The following is a 24,014-nucleotide window of genomic DNA, read 5'->3' as shown; positions in this document are numbered from 1 at the left end:
AAAAGAAAAAACAACAAAAAAAGATCAAATCAGGCTAATTAGTATATCTGTTACCTCAAATATCATTTATTTGTGATGAGAACATTTAAAACCCTCTTTTAGCTATTTTGAAATACACATGGTTATTAACTAGTCACTATGCTGTGCAATAAACCACCAGAACTTCCTCCTCCTAACTGGAACGTTGTACCTTTTGACCAGTATCTCCCCTTTCCCCCGCAACCCACCCCTCTCCTCCAGCCTCTGCTAACCACCTGTCGACTTCTATGAATTTAGCTTTTTTTTTCTTTTGAGACAGGGTCTCACTCTGTTGCCCAAGCTGGAGTGCAGGAGCACTATCATGGTTCACTGCAGCCTTGACCTCCCTGGCTTAAGCAATCCTCCCACCTCAGCCTCCCAAGTAGCTGGTACTACAGGCATGTACCATCGCACCCAGCTAATTTTATTTTTTATAGAGACAGGTTTGCCATGTTGCCTAGCCTGGTCTCAAACTCCTGGGCTTAAGCAATCCTCCCACCTTGGCTTCCCAAACTGCTGGGATTACAGGCACAAGCCACTGCCCCAAGCCTTCTTTTCAATTCCAGGCGTAAGTGAGGTGATGTGGTATGTGTCTCTGTGCCTGGCTTATTTCACTTAGCATCATGTTTTCTAGGTTTATCCATGTCACAAATGACAGAACCTTCTGCTTTCTAAGGGCTGAATAGTATTCCAACGTCTATATATACTTTTTTTTTTTTTGAGACACGGTTTCAGCTCTGTTACCCAGGCTGGAGTGCAGAGGTATGATACAGCTCACTGCAGTCTCAAACTTCTGGGCTCAAGCGATTGATCCTCCCGCCTCAGCCTTCTGAGTAGCTGAGACTATAGACATGCACCACCACGCCTGCCTAATTTTTTATTTTTTTTGTAGAGACTGAGTCTCCCTATGTTGCTCAGGCCAGGCACAAGGTCTAAAGCAATCCTCCCACCTCAGCCTCTCAAAGTGCTGGGATTACAGGCATGAGCCACTGCACCTGGCCTTTAGTTATTATTTCTTTGAATACTTTTTCCATTCCACTCTCTTCCTCCTTAACCTTCTGAGACGCTAATCATGAATGTTAGCACTTTTGTGTAGTCCTACAGATCGGTGATGATCAGTTTTATGTGTCAACCTGACTGGGCCATGGGGTCCAGATTCCAGGAATTTCTCTGCTGTGTGGAGCCTCAGGTCCTGAGGATCCCAGCCAGGATAGGCTGCCTTCTCTCCATCGCTCAGTCTTTTAGTTTGTTTTATATGTAACATCCAGGGTTGTTAACTGTACTTAGTGGGAGGAATAGGGAAAACACCTACTTCATTTTTCCAGAAGCAGAAGTCAGGAGTAGAGTCAGTACTTATCTCTTTTGATGTTCAAATTGTCTCATCTTTGGCCAGTGGAACAAGTGATTATTCTTTGATAGGTTCCTTACACTGAAAGGTACTCCAGGCGGGTCCTCCTTGTACCCTCCATGTGCCAACTTTGGCATCAGCCTTTTCTACAAGGGGCCCTGGCTGGTCTGGGCCGGTCCTGGGAGCCCATCTGCCTTAGTCTTCTCGAGCTGCTGTAAAATGCCACAGACCGGTGGCTTACACCACAGAGATTTCTTTCTCACAGTTCTGGAGGCTGGGAAGTTCAAGATCAAGGTGCCAGCAGACTCAGTTCCTGCTGACAGCCCTCTTCCTGGCCTTGTAGACAGCCACCTTCTTGTTGTATGCTCACATGGTCCTTATCTGGTGGTGCGTGCATGTGGACAAAGGCTTCAGCATATGAATTCTGGAGGAACATGAACATTCAGTCCATAACATTGGCAACGTTCCTCTTGCCAATAAGTGGTTCCGGCATGGTCGCTTCTCTCTTCCTAAAGAAGATGGCAGTGGCTAGGCGCAGTGGCTTACACCTATAATCCCAGCACTTTGGGAGGGCAAGGCAAGTGGATCACCTGAGGTCGAGACTGGCCCGACCAACATGGAGAAACCTCGTCTCTACTAAAAAAAAAAAAAAAAAAAAAAAAAACAAAATTAGCTGGGAATGGTGGCACATGCCTGTAATCCCAGCTACTCGGGAGGCTGAGGCAGAAGAATCGCTTGAACCCAGGAGGCAGAGGTTGTGGTGAGCCGAGATCGCACCGCTGTACTCCAGCCTGGGCAAGAAGAGTGAAACTCCGTCTCTAAATAAATAAGATGGCAGTGAAACCCGGGCAACAAGAGCAAAACTCCATCTCTAAATAAATAAATAAAAGATGGCAGTGAAACAAGGGCAATCTCCTTTCTGTACAAGGGGCATTTGGCTTTGGGGCGGCCAACTTGCTGCTAGTCTGAGGACATGGCCAGAGGGCAAAGATAGCAGAGCCAAGAGCATCCCAGATCTGGGAGACAGAACCCTGATTTTCCTCTCATTAGACAAAGCAGATGCATTTTGGTCCTCAGTTGGCCTCACCTGTGACCTCCCTCAATCAGCAACTGAGAAAAGAAAATGAGCGATGGACCAAGGAGGCCCGTATGTCATTTTTGTTTCTCTCACAAAAACCCTTGATCTGAACCCAAACAGAACCCCTGCACACATTCCTTTATACTTCTGTTTATTTTTCCTGCTCATGAAAACAGCCAACAATTGCCTTTCGAGGGAAGGGAAGGTAATGCTGGGAAACGTCCTCAGGCGCCCTGAGCCGAGTTCTCAAGAGAGAAATGAGGCAGCTGGGGATCTGGGAGGCCAGAGTCCAGGACAGGACCTCAGCATCTTAGAACCAGGGGTGCCTCTGGAAGAGCAGTTCAGAGGGCGTGATTCCATACAGCAGGGTGGCTTCACACAGGCCTGGAATGCCCTTCTCCTCAGCCCAGGGAGCTCATTAGGGTCTGGGCCTGCTTCAGTTCTGTAGAGGGAAGAGGTGAGCAGCCAGGAGGCAGTCAGGCAGGATCTGGGAGAGCCTCTCACCCGTCGAGGAAAGCTGAGCCTCACCTGTCAGGAGGACCTGGAACTTGTCTGCTGAGAGGGACATGGCAACAGGCTGGGCTGGGGTCCCTGGGGCAGCTGCCACCTCCAGCCGCAGGTGCACCATGGGCTCTTCCACGGACCGCAGCAGGCTGGAGCTCAGGGTGTAGTCCACCCGCCAGCCCACGCCTGCCAACCTATTCACTGTGAGATAGGGTGGGTGGCGCTCAAGACCAAAGGCAGGCAAGCCAAGTGGCTCTCAGCTGACACCCTGGCTCAGCTCTCAACCCTTCAAGGCTATGTGGCCTCTAAGAAGCTCCCATCCCGCTGACCCAGGCTCATAACAGGGCAGGTGCCCGATAATCAGTTTGGATCACCTACAGCAGACCTCAGTGGCAAGAGGTCTTGGCTGGACTCTGGGCTAGAGGCAGGAGACCCAGGGCCAGGTCCCAGCTCTATGGCTGCTAGTAACCATGTGACCATGGTTAAGTCATCTCCCTGGAACTAGCACTTTGCATGCTGCGTGCACCTTCTAGAATGAGCCCAGACCCTGGCTGGCCTCATACTTACTGCGTAGGCTGCAGACCCGCAAGTGCTTCTGCAAGGGGCTTTGCTTCTCCTCATAACAGCGGCACAGGCTGGCCGCGTGCTCTGGGGGTAGAATGGAGTAGCTCTGGAGGTAGCAGGTGGGGGCTGGGCTTGGGTTCCTGGCCCAGACAGGGCAGGGTACACCATAGGGTCACAGGGCCTAGCCCCCTCTCTAGCAGCCCTTGGCCCACAGGCTGCCCAGCTGCCCACCCACAACCCGTACCTTTGGGCAGCCCCAGCTGCTGCAGTTCACTGGACAAGGATTCGCCATCGACACTGTGCTTGGCCGCACTGGAGAGGATGAAACTCAGCACTGCCACTGTGGCCTTCACATCGCCTGACTCTGAAGGACCCGTGGGTGGGACAGAGGGTGTCGCTGTGGCCCCAGCCACCTCCCTGTTGCCCTATTAACTTCACCTCAAAGCCCCCAGGCCTCCTGGAGCCACAGGCACTGCTCCTGCTCCACCAGGAGCTGGCAGAGAACAGGAAGGTGGGACTGTCAATGTCTTTCTTTTCCTTATGCTTCTCCACTACGGAAGGTAAGTTAAGGATGCAGCAGGGAGGGGTAGGGGGGTCCCTCTATACCAGGCACCAGGCCGAGGTCCCAGGGTTGCCTGGGGCCTGTGGACTCAGCGGGGTACTCACCAAACTTGGTGTCAGCCGTGAGCTTCAGGATCTTCTCATACTATAGGGAAAGGAGACCTTCAGGGGGTGCCAGGCCCGTGCTCACCAGCCCCTCACCCCCAGCCTGGGTCCTGTGATAAGGAACAGATAGGCTGGAAAGAAGTATGGGAGGTGCCCAGAGAGGTTGACAGGCTGGGTCACCCATCTCCCTGGGCCTAGTGCAGAGCTTCAGGGCACTGGGGGTCATAAGGTCATGGGACAATGGGGTGCTGGGTCTTGTACTCACATCAATTCCCTGCCCCAGCAGCTCCTTTAGTACCTGGCTGCAGAGAAGCCGCAACTTCACAGAGGACTGCAAGAGAATTCCTTAAATCAGCCAGGCTGGCGAACCTCACCCCTCCTTCCTGGGGACTGGCTCAGAGCAGGCCAGCCACTGATCACGGTCACAAAGGATGGTAGCACAGGCTGAGAGCACTGAGGCCCCTAACCCCAGAAACCTCACCATCCTCTACACCCACAATCCCCAGCCCAACGCCCCTCCTCCACCCAGACTAGACCCTGTGCACTCAACCATCTTGGCCAGCGTGCTGATCTCTGCCAGGACCCAGTCAGGACAGTCCAGATCACCACAGAACCGGAACCTCTGAAAGGGAGGGAGGCAGGTAATCAGGCTGGAGGGAAGGCTGAGGTGTGGCCAGGATCCGTGTGTCTCCCACACTGCTGCCCGGCAGGGACCCCGGTCCCCGTCATAGATGGATACCTTCTGGCCACTTGTTCTCCCCTATCACCAGGCTGTTGAGTGAACTCTCTCCCTGACCCACCCTGCCACCAAACCCTGCTCTGAGGTCTACTCCAGGCATCTGTCTGCTCAGCAAACATCAATTGAGCACCTTCTCTGTACTAGCTCCCACTCTTAAGTGCTAGGGGTACTGCAGGGGATAAAACAAAGTCCTCTGCCTCACACAGATGAGTGACCGCTCTCCCCTCTTCCCCATACCCGCACAACTCCAGCCACTCCGGCTTCCCTGCTGCTGCTCGGGGACACCAGCCTTGCTCCAGCCTCCAGGCCTGCTGCACTCTGTGTGGCTTGGTATCCCTTTTTTTTTTTGAGACAGAGTTTCACTCTTGTTGCCCAGGCTGGAATGCAATGGTGCAACCTCCGCTTCCCAGGTTCAAGTGATTCTCCTGCCTCAGCCTCCCAAGTAGCTGGGATTACAGGCATGTGCCACCACACCCAGCTAATTTTGTATTTTTAGTAGAGACAGGGTTTCACCATGTTGGCCAGGCTGGTTTTGAACTCCCGACCTCAGTTGATCCGCCCCTCTCAGCCTCCCAAAGTGTTGGGATTACAGGCATGAGCCAGTGGCTTGCTATCCGTTAAGTGACACCTCATCAGATCAGCCCTTTTTTAAAAAAATAAAAAATAAAAAAATAAGACAGAGTCTCCCTCCGTTGCCCAGGCCATGCTGGTCTCAAACTCCTCACCTCAGGTGATCCACCCTCTTTACCCTCCCAAAGTGCTAGGATTACAGGCATGAGCCACCGCGCCCGGCCAGGACAGCCCTTCTTTATTATACTTCTTAAAATAGCCCCTCACACAAGGAAATTTTGGGGGCGCGTGGATATATTCATTATCTTGATTGTGGTGATCCAAGAGCCAGGAAGATTTGATCTTTACTTGTGCAGCCTCATCTTTCCCTAACCTCCAGATGATACTCTCCCAGCTATGGGAAATGCATTCATTCCTGGGGAGCCATGCTCTCTCTCACCTTAAGTCTCTGCAGATGCTGTTCCCTGTCTGAAGACACAGGCTTCCCACCCTTGCCTCCCAACCCCTGGTACACAAACTGTACTTCAGCCAGCCAGCTCCTGCCATCCGCCTTTAAGGTTGATGGCACCCTCAGGGAGCCCCCCCTTAGCACCACACACAAGGCGTGGTTAGGTCTCTGCCCCCGCAGCCTTAACTATGACTGCCAGTTCAAGCCTCCGATTTCCCCTTCCCCAGGCAGCTCAAGTCCTCCCAGTGCCTAGCACACTTCATGGTATAGACTAGGCGCTTAGGACGGACGGACGGATGGATGAAGTCTCAACCCCAGAACTACTACTTTCTGGCTCTGGAAAGAGCGGAGGGGCTTCGTAAGTGTGCAAGAGTGAGCCTGAGTCTAAGCACATTCTTGTCTAAGTCGCACAGCAGGGCTGGGGAAGGGGGTGTCCTTGGGAGGTCCTCTTGGAGCTGGGGAAGACCTGAAAGGACTCCCAGCTCGAGATAAGCCCTAGTTCCTGTCCCGGGAGACAGGGGCCCTTCCTTTCGCTAGGGAAGCACAGGGACTCTAAGCCGGTCCCCCTGCTCTGTCTTACCCGCCCCCGATCCCCGCCTCCGGCTGGGGAGCGGGATGGCGGTGGACTTTTCTCTACCAGACCCACAGCCCTCACGCCCGCACAGACTGTGTTTGCCGAGAGGCCAGTACAGACAACCTCCCCCCGTTTCCGGAGCCACTTGGCGCCCCCTCATTCCCGCTCCAGCAACCTAACCCTCGCTTAGTCCCTGGTGCCTCACCATCGCGCCAGGAAGCTAGGGCCCGGGAATTCCTTTTTCCGGTCCCGCAGGGTCAGCTGAGTCGATGATCACGTGACTGGGACTAACCGCCTCTGGGAGGGCGGGGCCTGCTCGAGTGAGACTGGGAGCCCACCGCAGCCCACGGGAGGTTCCCGCGGCGAACTGCTGGCGACTCGTCTTCTGTCTCCCAGAATCCTTCCCTGGAAAAAACTGGCGCCAACTGCCAGTTTAACTGAGGACTGAATTAAGACATTAGGAAAGACAGTGGAAGTTATTTCATTTGTTTAACTTAAGGGGGTAGGATCCTGGGAGCCAGGGTGTTTCAGGCCATTGCCATGTTTTCCGCTGTTAAGCAAATAGCATTATACACAGCTGCGGGCTGTGGCAAAAGACATATTTTAAAAACTATTGAAATGTACTACATATACAGAAAATTGTACCTATTATAAATATGAAACTTAATAAGTTTTCGTCAACTGTGGAGCTCACATAACCAGCACCCAGATAAGGAAATAACCAGATAACTTCTTCAAGTGCATGGGTATTTTATTTCATTTTGATGAATCTTCTAGGTGCCTAGCAAAAAGGGCTGTCGTAATTAACATACTCAGGCAACCGCCCTACAGCTTCAACATCAATAGATGCTTATCTTAATTTTTGCCAATCTGATGGGGAAGAAAAATAAGTTGCTTAGATTGCATTGGTAGTCTGCTTACTGGTAACTGAGCAAATGCGTAGCCTAGAACAACTAAGTTTCCGACATTGACTTGAAGAGGCAAAAACAGAAAGATAAAACAACAAAAATACATTAGAGAATAGACCAATAACCAAAGAAGAAATTGAAAACAGTCGTCCCTTGGCAACCTCAGGATGTTGGTTCCAGGACCCCAGAGATACCAAAATTCACAGATGCTCAAGTCCCTAATATAATATGGCATAGTATTTGCATATAACCTATGCACATCCTTCCATATACTTTAAATCATCTCTAGATTACTACAATACCTAATACAACGTAAATGCTTTGTAAATAGCTGTTATAAAGTTTAAAAAATTTTTATTTTTGAGACAGAGTCTTGCTCTGTCGCCCAGGCTGGAGTGCAGTGGCAGTGATCTCCGCTAACTGCCAGCTCTGCCTTCCGGGTTCACGCCATTCTCCTGCCTCAGCCTCCGGAGTAGCTGGGACTACAGGTACCTGCCACTGCACCCAGCCTGTGTTTTTTTTATTACTTTACTTTTTTCCAAATATTTTCGATGCACAGTTGGTTAAATCCAACGATCCAGAACCCGAGGATACAGAGGGCTGACCGTAGTTTGAGCTCGCTCCTCAATTCCATGCCTATCCCATGCATCAGGTGCAGCTGGTTTTATTGTTGCAGGCTTTCAAGTTTTCAAAAGACAGAGCTCATGACAAGTAAACTGCTCTGTAGAACAGAAAGAAATGGAAAGTGTCCCAATTCATGGTAAAATTGAGCTCATTTCCGAAGAGTTTTTTCTTTTTTTTTGAGAGGGAGTCTGGCTGTGTCGCCCAGGCTGGAGTGCAGTGGCTGGATCTCAGCTCACTGCAAACTCCGCCTCCCGGGTAGCTGGGACTACAGGTGCCCGCCACCTCGCCCTGCTAGTTTTTCGTATTTCTTTTTAGTAGAGAGGGTGTTTCACCAGATTAGCCAGGATGGTCTCGATCTCCTGACCTCGTGATCCGCCCGTCTCGGCCTCCCAAGGTGCTGGGATTACAGGCTTGAGCCACCGCACCCGGCCCCGAAGAGTTCTTTTACAAATCATAACCACTAGCCTGTTGAAAACAACAGTACGTTAAGTTACTAGACTATCCTATACCATGTCAAAATTTTTTTTAAGAACATAAGACCTGTAATCATAGCACTTTGGCAGGCCAAGGCCAGTGGATCGCTTGAACCCAGGAGTTCTAGACCAGCTTGCACAACATAGGGAGACCCCAATCTCTACAAAAAATTACCCACTTGTGCTGGTGCACATGTGTCGTCCCAGCGACCTAAGAGCTGATGTGAGAGGATCTCTTGAGCCTGGGAGGTGGAGGCTGCAGTGAATCATCATGGTGCCACTATTCTCCATCCAGCCTGAGCGACAGAATGAGAGCATCTCAAAAAAAAAAAAAAAAAAAAAAAAAAAAAAAAGGCTGGGCACAGTGGCTCATGCCTGTAGTCCTAGCACTTTGGGAGGCCAAGGCAGGCAGATCACCTGAGGTCAGGAGTTCGAGACCAGTGGCCTGACCAACATGGCAAAACCTCGTCTCTACTGGAAAAAAAAAAAAAAAAAAAAGCAGGGTGTGGTGGTGGGTGCCTGTAATTCCAGCCAGTCGGGAGGCTGAGGCACAAGAATCACTTGAATCCAGGAAGTAGAGTTTGCAGTGAGCTGAGATTACACCACTGCATTTCCGTCAGCTTGGGCAACAGGATGAGCTCTGTCTCAAAAAAAAAAAAAAAAAAGATGATTTCACTGTTTAGAGCAGTGGTTCTCACACATTCGAGTGCATCATAATCACCTGCAGGGTTTGTGAAACCAGCTGCTGGGCCCCACACCAGTTTCTAACTCAATAGGACTGAGTTGGGGCCTGAGCATTGCATGTCTGTGTTCCCAGGTGACGTTCATGCTTCCAACTTGAGACCATGCTTTGAAAACCACTAATGTAGGGAAATATACTAGAGAATATGTTATGAATATTCTTGAGATATGTGTATATGTTAACTTACAGGTTTCTGTCCAGTAGAGAAGATAACGCCCAAAGATGTCAGTTTTATTTCCCAATATGATTTTTTTTTTTTTTTTTTGAAATGGAGTCTCGCTCTGTCGCCCAGGCTGGAGTGCAGTGGTGCGATCTCGGCTCACTGCAACCCCCGCCTCCTGGGTTCACGCCATTCTCCTGCTTCAGCCTCCTAAGCAGCTGGGACTACAGGCACCCGCCACCACGCCCAGCTAATTTTTTTGTATTTTTAGTAGAGATGGAGTTTCACTGTGTTAGCCAGGATGGTCTCGATCTCCTGACCTCAGTTGATCCGCCTGCCCCGGCCTCCCAAAGTACTGGGATTACAGGCATGAGCCACCGCACCCGGCCCCCCACCCTTTTTTTTTTGAGACGGAATCTCATTCTGTTGCCCAGGCTGGACTTCAGTGGCAGGATCTCAGCTCACTGCAATCTCCGCCTCCAGGGTTCAGGTGATTCTCTTGCCTCAGCCTCCCAAGTAGCTGGGACTACAGGCGCTGGCCACTGCACCTGGCTAATTTTTGTATTTTTAGTAGAGACAGGGTTTCAACATGCTGGCCAGGCTGGTCTTGAACTCCTGACTTCAGGTGATCCGCCTGCCTTGACGTCCCAAAGTGGTGGGATTACAGGCGTGAGCCACCAGGCCCAGCCTCACTGTAGGATATTAGCAAGTTTTGTCTCTATTTCAGAATACATTTCAGAATGCCCTTCCTGGAGCACTACAGACATTGTCTCTCAAAAAGTTCCTTGAACTAGCTTCACCATGTTGCTGACGCCCTTGCAAATTAAAGAAAATATCTTATACATATTCCTTCATTATTTGTATGAAAGTCATGCTTTTCACATTGTGAAAATTACACTTCAGGCTGGGTGCAGTGGCTCACGCCTGTAATCTCAGCACTTCAGGAGGCCAAAGTGGCCAGATCCCTTGAGGCCAGAAGTTTGACACCAGCCTGGCCAACATGGCGAGACCCCATCTCTACTAAAAAAAAATCAAAATTAGCTTGGGGGTGGCACACACCTATAGTTCCAGCTACTTGGGGGGCTGAGGCCCAAGAATTACTTAAACCCAGGAGACGGAGGTTGCAGTTAGCTGAGATCATGCCACTGCACTCCAGGCAGAGCCAGAGCAAGACTCTGTCTCAAAGAAAAAAAAAAAAAAAAAAGAAAATTATACTTTGATACAGTATGCTAATGTAAAGGATATAATATGGCTTGGCTTTGCATCCTCATCCAAATCTCACCTTGAATTGCAATAATCCCCACGTGTCAAGGGTGGGACCAGGTGGAGATAATTGAATCATGGGGGTTGTTCTCGTGATAGTGAGTGAATTCTCGTGAGATTTGATGGTTTTAATTACAGGTTTTCCCCCTTGCTTGGCTCTCCTTCTCTCTCCTGTTGCCCTGTGAAGAGGTGTCTTCTGCCATAATTGTGAGTTTTCTGAGGACCCCCCAAGCCATGCAGAACTGTGAGTCAACTTAAACCTCTTTTCTTTATAAATTACCCAGTCTTGGGTATTTCTTCATAGCAGCATGAGAATGGACTAATGTCAGGAGAACCCGCTCCCAATGGTTAACGTGAGTTCTTTTCTATTTCCTAGGCGTCTCAGCTGGTTTGAGAAGTAAAGGGAAAGAGCACAAGAGAGAGAAATTTAAAGCTGGGTGTCCAGGGGAGACATCACATGTCGGCAGGTTCTGTGATGTTCCCTGAGCCGTAAAACCAGCAAGTTTTTATTAGCGATTTTCAAAAGGGCAGGGAGTGCATGAATAGGGGTGTGGGTCACAGAGATCACATACTTCACAAGGTAATAAAATATCACAAAGCAAGTGGAGGCAAGGCGAGATAGCAGGACCACAGGATGGGGTGAAATTAAAATTGCTAATGAAGTTTCAGGCACACATTGTCATTGATAACATCTTATCAGAAAACAGGGTTTGCGAGCAGACAACCTGTCTGACCAAAATTTATTAGGTGGGAATTTCTTCAGTCCTAATAAGCCTGGGAGCGTTACAGGAGATGGGCTTATTTCATCCTTTCGCTTTGACCGTAAAAGGCGGTTGCCTTAAGGGGGCCGTCTATAGACCTACCCTCAGGGCTCATTCTCTTTCTCAGGGGTGTTCCTTGCTGAGAAAAAGAATTCAGAGACAGTTCTCCTATTTGCTTTTGAAAGAAGAGAAATATGGCTCTGTTCCGCTTTGCTCACTGGTGACCAGAAGTCTTATCTCTCTTGTTCCCTGAAGATTGCTCTTATCCTGTTCTTTTTTCAAGGTGCCCAGACTTCATATTGTTCAAACACACATGCTCTACAAACAGTTTGTGCAGTTAATGCAATCATCGCAGGGTCCTGAGGTGACATATATCCTCAGCTTACAAAGAAGATGACAGGATTAAGAGATTAAAGACAAGCATAGGAAATCACAAGGGTATTGACTGGGGAAGTGATAAGTGTCCATGAAATCTTCACAATTTATGTTCAGAGAGTGCAGTAAAGACAGGTGTAAGAAATTATAAAAGTATTAATTTGGGGAACTAATAAATGTCCATGAAATCTTCACAATTTATGTTCTTCTGCTGCAGCTTCAGCTGGTCCCTCTGTTCGGGGTCCCTGACTTCCCGCAACAGACTAATACAGTGTACTAATCACAGCCCAGACAGTAGTATACAGGTACTACTATACTTTGATGCTAGAGGTATTCCCATTAAGGTCAGGAGCAGGCCGGGTGTGGTGGCTTATGCCTGTAATCCCAGCACTTTGGGAGGCCGAGGCGGGCGAATCACGAGGTCAGGAGATTGAGACCATCCTGGCTAACACGGTGAAACCCCGTCTCTACTAAAAAATACAAAAAATTAGCCGGGCGTGGTGGTGGGCGCCTGTAGTCCCAGCTACTTGGAGGCTGAGGCAGGAGAATGGCCTGAACCTGGGAGGCAGAGCTTGCAGTGAGCCAAGATCGTGCCACTGCACTCCAGCCTGGGTGACAGAGTGAGACTCCATCTCAAAAAAAAAAAAAAAAGCTCAGGAGCAGTATGTGTTATCATTACCATGATCTAACATTGTTCCAGAGGTTTTTAGGTCAGCAGTTGTCAACTGGAGGTGATTTTGCCTCCCTGGGGATATTTGACAATATCTGGAATCATTTTGGCTGTCACACTGAGGAGTGCTACTGGCATGTAGCAGGCGGAGGCTGGGGATGCTGATAAACATCCTGCGAGGCACAAACAGCTCCATAACAAAGAATTATCCAGCCCAAAACACCAATAGTGCTGCTATTGAGAAACCCTAGACTAGACAAATAAAACATGGGAAATCCATTAACATAAATGTGGGAAAATAATAAACTAGTATTTGCCAATGACAGTCTAGCTAGGAGGTCCAAAAGAAGCACCTGAAGAACAGTTACGTTTTGCAGGGGCTGCATGGTGGCTCATGCCTGTAACCCCACTGCATTGTAAGGCCACACTGGGAGGATCTCTTGAGGCCAGGAGTTCAAGACCAGCCTGGGCAGCATAGTGAGACTGAATTAAAACATCAGCCAGATGTGGCAGTGTGCTCTGAGAATGCCAGCTGCTGAGGTGGGAGTATCACTTGAGCCTGGGAGTTGGAGGCTACGATGAGCTGTGATCATAGTACTGCACTTAGAAAAGATATTTTTTGAGACAGGGACTTTCTCTGTTGTATACTGGGTCTTGCTATGTTGCCTGGGCTGGTCCCAAACTCCCAGCCTCAAGTAGTCTTCCTGCCTCAGCCCCCGAAACTGTTGAGGTTACAGGCATAAGCCACTGTACCTGGCTTTACAAAATAAAAATTAAAAAATAAAGAAGGTACAGGATGTTATGTGGCCTGTTGAAAGATGTTGGAAAACAGTTGTGCTTGTGACCCCGCTGTAACCAGTTATAAAAGTATCTGGATTAAGAAATGTACTGCATCTGGCTTTCTCAAGCTTAGGTTCCTGCTGAAAGAATGAGATGGACCTTTTCTTCCTCCGCTCCTCACCTCCCTGCAAGAACCAGGATTGTGCATTTTGACGGGCAGGCTCTTACCTCTGGCAGGCCACAGGGGACATGCAGAGCCTTTCTGCTTGTGTTTTTTGGGCACTTGGGTAAAGACCCCCTGACCAGGCCTTTGTTTATGATATTTGGCCTATGGAGGAATGAGGCTGGAATCACCTGGGAGGGACAGAGGCTTTGACTGGAAGGAGGAGTGACCTGAACTCCAGGTTCTGGGCCTACACTTTGTTCCCATGCAGCACCCTGTTAGTGGTGACTGGGGCCTGGAATTCAGGGGCCTTGGTGGCTAAGTGTTGACTGGACAGGAGGAGCTAAGGGAGGTGAGGGGCATTTCTCCAACACTGCCCCCCGCCCAGTTCCTGAATCAGTGCCCTCTGACGGCTCAGACACAGCCCCGGCCAGCAGCAGCGCAGGTCAGGAAGGACGAATGCAGTCAGTACGGATCTGCTCCACAGTCTCCGCCTCACTTCATCTCGGGTTGTGGGGAGTGAGTCCCCGCAGCACTGATGATATGCTGTCAGCTGAGAATGTTCAGCTTGATTTAGAAAGATAAGGTGGGACATCTCTTGGGCATGGCGTGTGGAGCAGTGCCATCCCTCTGTGCCAGCGAGCCAAGCAATAAACCAGAATGTGCAAAACCTGCGTCCCAGAATCACCGTTCCCGGAGGGAAAGCCTATATTGTCAAGATGCCCACAGCTAAATTAACCCAAACATTCCACCCAGCCTTGAAAACCGGTAGAACTTTGACATTAATATACTAACCCTCAGGTCTTTACAGAAATGTGTAAGAATAGCCACATACTGTAACATGCGGTCATTGAGAGGGAGGAGCCCGTCAGAACAAATGGAACCAAGTCCAGAAACATGTCTGTCTGGGCACAAGATGCCAGCCTGTGTGTCAGTCAGGGAAGCAGACCAGGAGGAGATATTTATTAAGATTTAAAACGGGCTCCATAGCTCAGGCCTATAATTACTATACTTTGTGAGGCTGAGGTGGAGGATCACTTGAGCCCAGGAGTTTGAGGCTACAGTGAGCTGTGATCATGCCACCCAATTGCAGCCTGGAGATAGAGCAAGATCCCATCTCAAAAAAAAGTGCTTAGATGCGCCCTTACATGAAGCTACCTTGGGTACAGCTTCCAAGACTGGCGAGGCCTCACTCAGGACCAGGGGGCCCAGCACTAGCTCAGCTTCCACCGCCTGAGCGGCACTTGGAGGAGGTGGCTACAGTGTCATCAATCCAGGCTCTGTCGGGTCTCAGATCCCCCAATTATCATGCCTTTTCTGCCCAATCTCTGCCTCATGATGGCCTCCACTGACCGCAGCCTCTTCCACCTCCCCAAAGGGACCCCTGCTCATGCTCCCCAGCCCGCAGGAGCACCTGCGTCTCCAGGAAGCCCACCCTGCTGGCTCTGGGCTCTATGTAGGAGAGCTGGGCAGGCTGGATCCCGCCACTGAGTTCAGTCTCGGGGGTCTCCACCCACGCTAGGCTTCCACTGATGGGACATACGAGGCCAGGGGCATTCATTACATCCACACAAGAGCCCTATGGTGACCAGGAGTGGGGTTCTGAGAGGTTAAATGACTTGCCCAAGGCCCCAGAGCTGGCTAGAATTCCTGCACTGCCACATCCAAGGCCATGTTTGGGCCTCCCACTCGGGGGCCTGGACACCCCTCTGCATCTACCAGGCTGGGAAACACATGTCTACTGCAGCTTCCTCCCAGTGACTTACAGCAGCTGCAGATTTCTGGGGGGCCTTCTATGGGGCCCACTGCAGCAGGGAGCTGAGAACTCTTACACAGCCCTGTGTTCTCTCTCCGCCCTCTTCAGCTCTGAACTCATATACTAGCTGGTCTGATGTAAGAACAGGCTGTGGTGAGGGAGTTGGGGTTCTCGTCAGTAACCCAGGCCTCCAGGAATCAGGTGATGTCGATCTGGAGAGGAGGTGCCTGCTGGAGGGACTAGGGGGAGCAAGCCTGGCCCAGGGCCCTGGCCTCCTGCTGGGGCATCCCCTTCTTCCTTCCCAGGGTCCCCTGAGAATCTGAAGGCATCCAGGGTAAAGTGCAGTGTTCAGCTGTGTCCTGGGGTCCAGGAAAGCCAAGTAGTTGCTCTACCTGCTGTCCACCAGGCACCCCGGCAGAGAACAGCCTCAGCCCACCCCAGCCCAACACCAGATCCCAGGGACTGACCTACCTGTAAGAGGGCAGCATGAGGCTGCCCCATTGTCCCCAGAGAGTCCCCTCAGTCATGGGCTCTGACCAGGGTGCAGGTGGGCCCAGAAGGCTGGCCCAGCATGGGTGTGGCTGCCCATTGGTCCTCTGAAGAACCTCAGGGGCTTGTGGCAGCTGGTGTGTGTCTGGGCTTGGAAGTAGAGGATGTCCCCCAGCCAGAGAGCAGGGGACATTTGTTTTGTATTCCAGTCCTCAGCAAGGACAGGGACCCCAGGCTCTGGGCACCCCAGCTCTGCCCGCTCCTACCCACAGCCAACCACCATTTGGCCAAAGCAGTCACCCCGGCTCCCACAGAGGGAACCATCCTCCCCACCTCCTGATGTTTGCCTGCACCGGTCAAGTTCCATTCTGGAAAAATTCTCCACATCCTTGGGAAGTCACCTCCTCCTAGACTCCTTTCCAGAGCTGTCGTCCCTACTTCCATTTCCTACCTATCATTCCATACAGAGACCAGCTTCTTCCCTGGGCCAGGGCTGCTCTGGAGGCAGGGAGGCTGTGGTCAGGCCATTGAGTGTAGCAGAGCACCGGGTATAGACCAGGCTCTCCAGGCACACCTGGGCAGAGAAGTCAGAGACCCACAGGTGAGTGCCCTTCCTTCTGGCCCCACCCACCTCACAGGCAGAAAGAGGGAGGCTTCACAAGGAGGCTGAGGTAAACAGGGGAGCCTGGGTCACCTCTTTCTGATCTCCTGCCCTCCTGGGAGAAAGCCAGAGGTTGGATCTGGGAAGTGTCAAGAGCCCTGGTCCAGTCCTGGTTTCACTAATGAGGCTCAGGGAGGGGCTGGGTCAGCCCAAGTCACTGAGTCCATAAGGGAGGGCCCTTACAGTAACCTAGGACCCTAGAGCTAGCTGAGACCCCATCCCTTTCCCACATAGACCAAGACAGGGACATGAACTGGCTTCTGGCTTCTAAGGCCGAGGCTCAGCTCACCTCTCCCTCCCCTTGCCTGCGTCTGTTGTCACACATCAAAAGTGAGTTTTTTTCCCCGAGGGGCTGGAGGTCCAGCTCCTTGGACTGGACCAGATGGCCAATCCAAACAAGTACCTGTTTGTCCCCACCAGCCAGGAATTCTCATGCCACGCAGCAGCTGGGGGCACCAGGATCCCCTGGGTGATTCCAGGGATAAGCCCTCCCCGAGGCTCCCACAGCAGCATTGTCACCCCCAGACCTGCCATAAGCCCTGTGTCCATCCAGCCTTAGAGAACCTGGCCCCTCACACGTGTTCTTTTCTAATGTCTGGATTGGGAAATGGAGGCAAATTCTGGGTACTAGAGTCAGAACTAAGACAAGACTGAATGGAGGGGGGCCTGGGGTCCTGAGAGGCAGAGACGTGAAACCCTCTAGAGTATGTGGGGAGCTGGGTGTGTGTTCTGGCCGGTTGCTTCTCCCTGTGCCTCAATGTTCCAGGTACCCTTGGAGGGACTGAGATCCTGGGGATGCCTGGAGCCTGGCTACATGATGTGGCCACCCTGATGCCCTTGTGTTCTCCATGGCAGGCCAGCAAGGCTGAGGAGAATGGCTCTGACAGCTTCATGCACTCCATGGACACACAGCTGGAGTGGCAAATGGAGACCACCGAGAGCCTGGTGGACTCCTATGTGGCCATTGTCAACAAGACTGTGTGGGACCTCCTGGTTGGTCTCATGCCCAAGACCACCGCACATCTCAGGATCAACAACGTGCATGCACTGCCTCATGGGGGCAGAGGCTCCTGTGGCACTGGGGATGCAGGTGGGGCCTGGCGGAAATGCCAACCAGCCCTGTGGGACCAGGTCCAGGGAGAGGGGCACAGTCAAGACCAGAGCTGTCCCATAGAACTATAACGTGGGACTGGGCACAGTGGCCCATGCCTGTAATCCCAGCACTTTGGGAGGCCAAGGCAGAAGGATCGCTTGAGCCCAGGAGTTTGAGACCAGCCTGGGCAACATAGTGAGACCTGGTCTCTACAAAAACATTTAAAAAATAGCTGGGCCTGGTGGTGGCATGTGCCTGTAGTCAACAGGCTAATGTTGGAGGATCCCTTTGAGCCCAGGAGGTTGAGGCTGCAGTGAGCAGTGATCTCATCCACTGTACTCCAGCCTGGCAGCAGAGCGAGATCCTGTCTCCAAAAATTAAAAACTGAGTAGACAGGTGTCCTGGTGGCCTGATAGGTCCTGGCTCCCCTCCCAGATCTGTGACCTTGGACAGGTGACTTTTCTTCTTGGCCTCAGTGTCCCCATCTGAATGAAAAAAGGCAGTGGGGAAGTGGGTCTTTGAGTCTAAGTGGTGTAGAAGCTGCGTCTGAAAAGCCACACTTGGGACTCCAAGTCCAGTGCACAGTCCCAGAAGGGCCTGGCCAGGTGGCCAGGGTGGCACAGGCATCAGGTCCCAACCTCCTTCCCTCTTTGCCCACTCTAAGATCAAGGAGTTCATCTTGGATCTGCTGGCCAACCTGCACTCACGTGGAGACAAGAACACATTGATGGAGGAGTCGGCAGAGCAGGCAGAGCAGTGCAACGAGATGCTGTGCATGCACCACGTGCTAAGGGAGGCGCCCAGCATCATCAGCGACATCAACACCACCACCGACAGCATGCCCACGGGGGCCCATGGATGACTCCTGGCTGCAGGTGCAGAGCGTCCCAGCCAGACACAGGTACCAGGCCTGGCCCCCACAGCACCAAAGCACCCCAGCCTCCATGGCTGAGCCTGTGGGCTCTTGGAACAGGCTCCATTCTCAAGCTGGCAGATGTGGGTGCTCTCTGGAGTCATCAGAGAGGGCACAGAGCTCATGGTTTATGGTGTAGGGGCTGGGAGCTTGGAGGGGGGTGTGTGTGAGGCTGGACTGTGAGGTGGCCAGAGGCCTAGGAACACCGTCCTTGGCATGCCATCCCTGGTACCTGTCGTGCAGTCTGAGTCATGCTGCCAGGGCAGGGCATCCAGTTCCCAGCCTGGGAGTGCCGAGAGCCGAATCCACTGCAGAGCAGGGGTGATAGTCAGGGTCCCACCTCCTCTATCTGTTGGCAATCCAGTGGCGATCTAGGATAAAACCTTGAGAGTCCCATACACGTGGTCATCCCACAACACACCTCACAGGCCAGGCAGGAACACACAGCCCCCTTCCCTCCCTCCCAGGTACCATCATAGCTGCTAGCGTGTGACTGAAGGCAGGGTCTCTGGCCCCCACTGAAGCACTGCCGCTGGCCAGCGGGCTCACGCACTTTGGCCTGTTGCTCCTAGGGGTCACCTGTGCTATTCAACCAAGGGGACCACAGTAACTACTGGCTCAGCTGAGCTCCGACTAGTGAGCCCACCAGCCTCCCCTGTCACAGACTCTCCCTCTTCTGCTTTTCCCAGCAGGAAGGGCCCAGCCTCACCTATGCAGCCTGCAGACCCCACAAATAGCTGAGGCTCCCCTCTTAGACTTATAAATCTATGGCCAGTGGCATATGCCCTTCCTGCCTCCCCCAGGGTCCTTTCAGAGGGTCCTGGGCTTTCTGACCACCCAGAGGGGCCTCTGGCGCTCACTCCAGCCGTTCATTCCTTTTAGGTTCACCCTCCTGGGTCAAGCAGTGTTCTTTCTCTGTCAGGCCTGGTGGCTGTTGAGTGGGGCTCCCCAAGGTGAGACATGGCCCTGGGCCAGTGGGTTGGAAGAGAGGGTGACCAGAGAAGAGGGAAGCCCGAGGGGGCTGAGCATTGGTCTGAATTGTGGGTGCACTGCCTGGGTGTCATGGGAGAGGCCAGTGTGTGTGGGCTGGCGAGGGCCACCACAGTCCCCAGGCACTAACTGCAAAGCTCTGGCTCCTCCCTCCATCTTCCTCCCCTTTCCCTTCGAGCTCCTCTTTTCCAGGAATCTTGCCACACCTGCACCTGCGCCCTCCCCTCCCCAGCCCTCCCACAGCTGCTGCAGCACACCCCTGCTCTGTGCTTGCCTCACCAGCTCTCTGCTCACTTTTCTCTCCCCATTTTCTCTCTGCTTCTCTCCAGCTGCCAGCTGATCGGGTCAGACTAATCCATCCTGTCCTGAGAGCCCCAGGTCCCACTTCGACCTCTAAACAGATCCTCCTCTTCTCTGAGGCCTCCCTTTCCAAGACTGCCTGGGCGGGTGTCCTGTGACTTGACAGTGGCTCCCAAGCCCAAAGCCAGCCCCCTTCATCTGTGACTTAGTCTGTTGTAGTGCTGAGCTGACACATCCAGGTGTGACCGTTGCTGAAAACTTGTGCCCCTCTGTGGTATGCCCTGCCCTGTTCTATAAATATCCATAAATACTCTGTGGTACGCCCTTCCCTGTTCTATAAATAGCTATAAATACTCTGTGGTAGGCCCTGCCCTGTTCTATAAATATCTATAAATACTCTGTGGTACGTCCTGCCCTGTTCTGTAAATATCTATAAATACTCTGTGGTAGGCCCTGCCCTGTTCTATAAATATCCATAAATACTCTGTGGTATGCCCTGCCCTGTTCTATAAATATCTATAAATACTCTGTGGTAGCCCCGCCCTGTTCTATAAATAGCTATAAATACTCTGTGGTACGCCCTGCCCTGTTCTATAAATAGCTATAAATACTCTGTGGTACGCCCTGCCCTGTTCTATAAATATCCATAAATACTCTGTGGTACATCCCGCCCTGTTCTATAAATATCTGTAAATACTCTGTGGTACGCCCTGCCCTGTTCTATAAATATCTATAAATACTCTGTGGTACGCCCTGCCCTGTTCTATAAATATCTATAAATACTCTGTGGTACGTCCTGCCCTGTTCTATAAATAGCTATAAATACTCTGTGGTACGTCCTGCCCTGTTCTATAAATATCTATAAATACTCTGTGGTACGCCCTGCCCTGTTCTATAAATATCTATAAATACTCTGTGGTACTCCCTGCCCTGTTCTATAAATATCTATAAATACTCTGTGGTACGCCCTGCCCTGTTCTATAAATATCTATAAATACTCTGTGGTACTCCCTGCCCTGTTCTATAAATATCTATAAATACTCTGTGGTAGACCCTGCCGTGTTCTATAAATATCTATAAATACTCTGTGGTACGCCCTGCCCTGTTCTATAAATATCTATAAATACTCTGTGGTACGCCCTGCCCTGTTCTATAAATAGCTATAAATACTCTGTGGTATGCCCTGCCCTGTTCTATAAATAGCTATAAATACTCTGTGGTATGCCCTGCCCTGTTCTATAAATATCTATAAATACTCTGTGGTACGCCCTGCCCTGTTCTATAAATAGCTATAAATACTCTGTGGTTTGCCCTGCCCTGTTCTATAAATATCCATAAATATATATACACACACACACACACACATATATATACACCTACACGTGGCTAACCGCCTCACCTCTAGCTTTGGGACTCAGTCACTGTGCTGTCCTTGTGGAGTCTTGTGGCCCAACAAGAGGAAGCTGTCCCCTGACATTGCCCCTCAAACGTCCACCACCTCCAGTGAGCCTCCCTGTCATGCCCGGCCTGTGAACAACCAGCCCCCACCATCCTTCCCACCCCCTAACAAACATGGCGGTATGGTGCAGGCAGCTGTGTGGACTGACAGTCTCTACCAGTCCTGCTGTCCCTCGGCTGAGAATCAAACCCATTTCTGGATGATGGGGAATGTGTCCTCTGCTGGCTGTGTTCTCTGTGGAGCTCAGGGGAGGGAAAAGGCCAAGCCATTTCTAGGGTGCTGTTGGGAGTGGTGAAAAGGCCACACCCTTTCCAAGGGACACTTTTCTTGGAAAGCTCCTGGAGCTCAGGTGGCACTTGTTCTGTGAAGCCTGCTCTGGTCACTAGGGTGCAGGGCGATGAACTCAGCCTGGAGGGAGCCCACGGGGAAGCCGGCGCTCTGGAGGGACAGACAGAACAGGCCACCAGGCACAGACAGGAGAGGGATGCAGGGGGACAAAATGGAAGATGCTTGGGGTGGATGGAAGTCAGTGCCGTTGAATGCTGGTATCTGCCTTCCTGGCCACCGGTAGATCAGGCTTCTGAGCCTGTTGGCTGTCAGGGCCTCACTGTGCCCCATAGGCACCATGGCAGTCCCAGTGAAATCCACCAGGTGTCACCAGGCAGCATACAGGTAACAGGCCCGGAAGGTCCCCAACAGCTGAGCTGGATATGCTCAAACACTTTGGGGCTCCTCATTCAGTGGCACAAACTCCAGGACCCAGGGAGGGAAACGGGAACCCACCAGGCTGCGCAGTATGGCTAAATCCATTTACTCCATAATGAAAAGCAAAATAAACAGGAGTCATATCACCAAGGAAGGCAGGACCCCATCCCCACCTCCTTCTTCTGTCCTATGGTATCAATAAATAAGTCTCCCAGCCATAAGTAATGACTAGAACCTCCTCCCCATATGCCAGCTCCAACCTTCATGAGGTACAATACAGGGGGTGGCCCTAACCCCTGGAATATACAAAACATTACACAGATACTATATGTACACTGGGGAAGGGGGATCACCCCAGCAGCCCGTGCCCTCATCTGCTCTACACTGAGCCCCACTGTCCTGCCTCAGCTGCCTCTCCAAATAAGACAGGAGCTCCCCTGAGGGAAAAGTTGCTTTCATGAGAGTAGGGAGGACATCAGGCCTCCTCCACACAAACCAACTCCACCAGCCTCTGGCTCTTCAATAACACACATCACCGTCCAGGAATGTAAGGACTCAGCCCTGGTCAAGGTGGCAAAGGGTCTGGTTGTCTGCCCCCCATTAGACAGGGATCTTGTCTTGCTACCCTAATGGTAAAGGGGTGACTGGGAAGGGGTGATAGGGATATGGTGGGGGTGAAGACTCCAGCCCTGCTTCTCCAGGCCTATGCTGACAGGGGCCTGCTTTTATTTATTTTTATCCTATGACTTTTTTTTAAATTCCATAACTTCTTTTTCATAATACTTTTTTAAAACTTGTCATAAAATGTTATTCTACTTTTTTTCCACAACACTTTTTTTTGCCACAACTTTTCTACAACACTGTTTATCCCATAACTTTTTCATCCACAACCTTTTTATCCCATAACTTTGGTTTGTGTTCTTCTAATAAACACACTTGCATAGTCACAATTTTGTAAAAATAAAATCCGATGATCTCATGCCAAGCGTGCCCAGCATTTGCACAGTCTCAATACCTTTAACACCATAGTTTCCAAGACACACAAAATTTTGTGGCAAAAACAGCACTTTGCAACAATTTCCTAACTTATTGCATTGCAGTAGCATCATAGTAGCAGTCAATAATGGCACTTTAGACAACAGTCTTTCAGTACTTCCATTATACATTCTGTTGACAGGAATTCATAAATTGGTAAAAGTCATTCTAAGAAAACTCGGCACATAAAGCTTGGCATTGGAATTGGCATTTCTTTCACTACTTTTCCTTCCCCCAGGTTCTTTCTATTAAACTACAGTATTCACATTTTAACATGCTTTAACTTATTTCAAAACATTAAGATAGCAGTTATATTTTCGAATAGTTATATTATTTTAAAGTGACTCTATAAGATAAAGTTTTAGAGAAACTATATTATGGATAGGGCTGATGTACATTTTCACATTTTCTAAATATCAGCTTTGGTTTTAGAACTGATTTTTTTTTCATTTCTGGAAAACCTATCAGGTTTAATCAAAAACTTTAAAAATAATGACCATATATTGCAATCTTTAAATAGGTATTTTGATTCTTCTAACAGAAATTCAAATTTGTTCAGTTGAACTCACATTTTCAAATTTTATATTTCTGATGATCTCTAACCTTCTAATGTTGCCTTCTAAGCAAATTGAAAGCTGCCTTATACCGAGTGAGGAAGAGAACAAATAGTTGGCTGAATGAGGTATCGCAAGAGACTGTATGCTTTGAAGAAACACTTAAGTTATTGTCATAGGATTTCCATTCTTTTTAGCTTTTTCTGAAACATAGGACAAAATCCCTACACAAAGAGCGGTATTTAGAAACTGTACCACTGTTAATTAGCCACACTATTTGGTCTAACAGTTTTTCTTTATCATTCTGAAACTGGGTTTAGCCAATACATTGATAAATTCATACAATTTTGAAGAGTCAGTTGAAGGACCAATATTTGTACTCTTTCAGTGAATGCAGGCAAATCTGTTATTTCATCTGTAAAATCATATTATTGCTCTCCTATTAATGTCATATTTATAAAAGTATCATGAGGATGCCAAATGCTAAAAATGGAGATGGTCTAGTAACTAGAATTGCACACCCCAGGGAGCGCACATACATCTCTCCCTACATCCTAATACTGTGACGTATTTTGGAACACAGACATTAGAACTTCATGAAGTTTTAACTGTTGATTCTTTCCCAAGCATC

At 50.3% G+C, this 24,014-nt stretch overlaps 1 protein-coding gene and 1 long non-coding RNA gene across 3 annotated transcripts in view; one reads left to right on the top strand and one right to left on the bottom strand.

Annotated features, from left to right (window-relative positions):
* Nucleotides 1–2,578: 2,578 nt before the first annotated feature.
* COMMD4 (COMM domain containing 4) lies at nucleotides 2,579–6,822 on the bottom strand. 2 transcript variants are annotated; one of them, XM_008015801.3, is made up of 8 exons: nucleotides 6,715–6,822; nucleotides 4,729–4,800; nucleotides 4,444–4,509; nucleotides 4,179–4,218; nucleotides 3,757–3,876; nucleotides 3,516–3,596; nucleotides 2,973–3,149; nucleotides 2,579–2,886 (listed from the first exon to the last, which is right to left on the bottom strand). In XM_008015801.3, exons 1-8 carry the CDS (start codon nucleotides 6,715–6,717, stop codon nucleotides 2,846–2,848), a joined length of 600 nt encoding a protein of 199 aa, XP_008013992.1. In that variant the 5' UTR covers nucleotides 6,718–6,822; the 3' UTR covers nucleotides 2,579–2,845. The 2 variants fall into 2 exon arrangements, with proteins under 2 accessions (XP_008013992.1, XP_072868440.1); XM_073012339.1 differs by lacking the exon at nucleotides 6,715–6,822 and adding an exon at nucleotides 5,155–5,565.
* LOC140710493 (uncharacterized) overlaps nucleotides 6,813–24,014 on the top strand; it is a 25,750-nt gene continuing 8,548 nt past the window's right edge. The window contains exons 1-2 of the long non-coding RNA XR_012091552.1: nucleotides 6,813–6,978; nucleotides 10,818–10,886. This is a non-coding gene — a long non-coding RNA (uncharacterized lncRNA). The remainder of the gene's footprint in view (nucleotides 6,979–10,817; nucleotides 10,887–24,014) is intronic.

The sequence above is a fragment of the Chlorocebus sabaeus genome, chromosome 26, assembly GCF_047675955.1.
Source record: "Chlorocebus sabaeus isolate Y175 chromosome 26, mChlSab1.0.hap1, whole genome shotgun sequence".
Classification (NCBI taxonomy): Eukaryota; Metazoa; Chordata; class Mammalia; order Primates; family Cercopithecidae; genus Chlorocebus; species Chlorocebus sabaeus.
Note: the sequence above shows the minus strand (reverse complement) of the source record. Positions and strands in the feature narration are given on the sequence as shown.

Excerpts from the sequence above, each read along its gene's own strand:
- COMMD4 (XM_073012339.1), bottom strand. The coding sequence starts at position 5,379 with ATGCCTGTAATCCCAGCTACTTGGGAGGCTGAGGCAGGAGAATCACTT. Across the intron at positions 4,801-5,154 it reads GAGTGGCTGGAGTTGTGCGG|AGGTTCCGGTTCTGTGGTGA; the intron begins GTATGGGGAAGA and ends CCTCCCTTTCAG. Across the intron at positions 3,150-3,515 it reads GCGGGTCTGCAGCCTACGCA|TGAATAGGTTGGCAGGCGTG; the intron begins GTAAGTATGAGG and ends CCTATCTCACAG.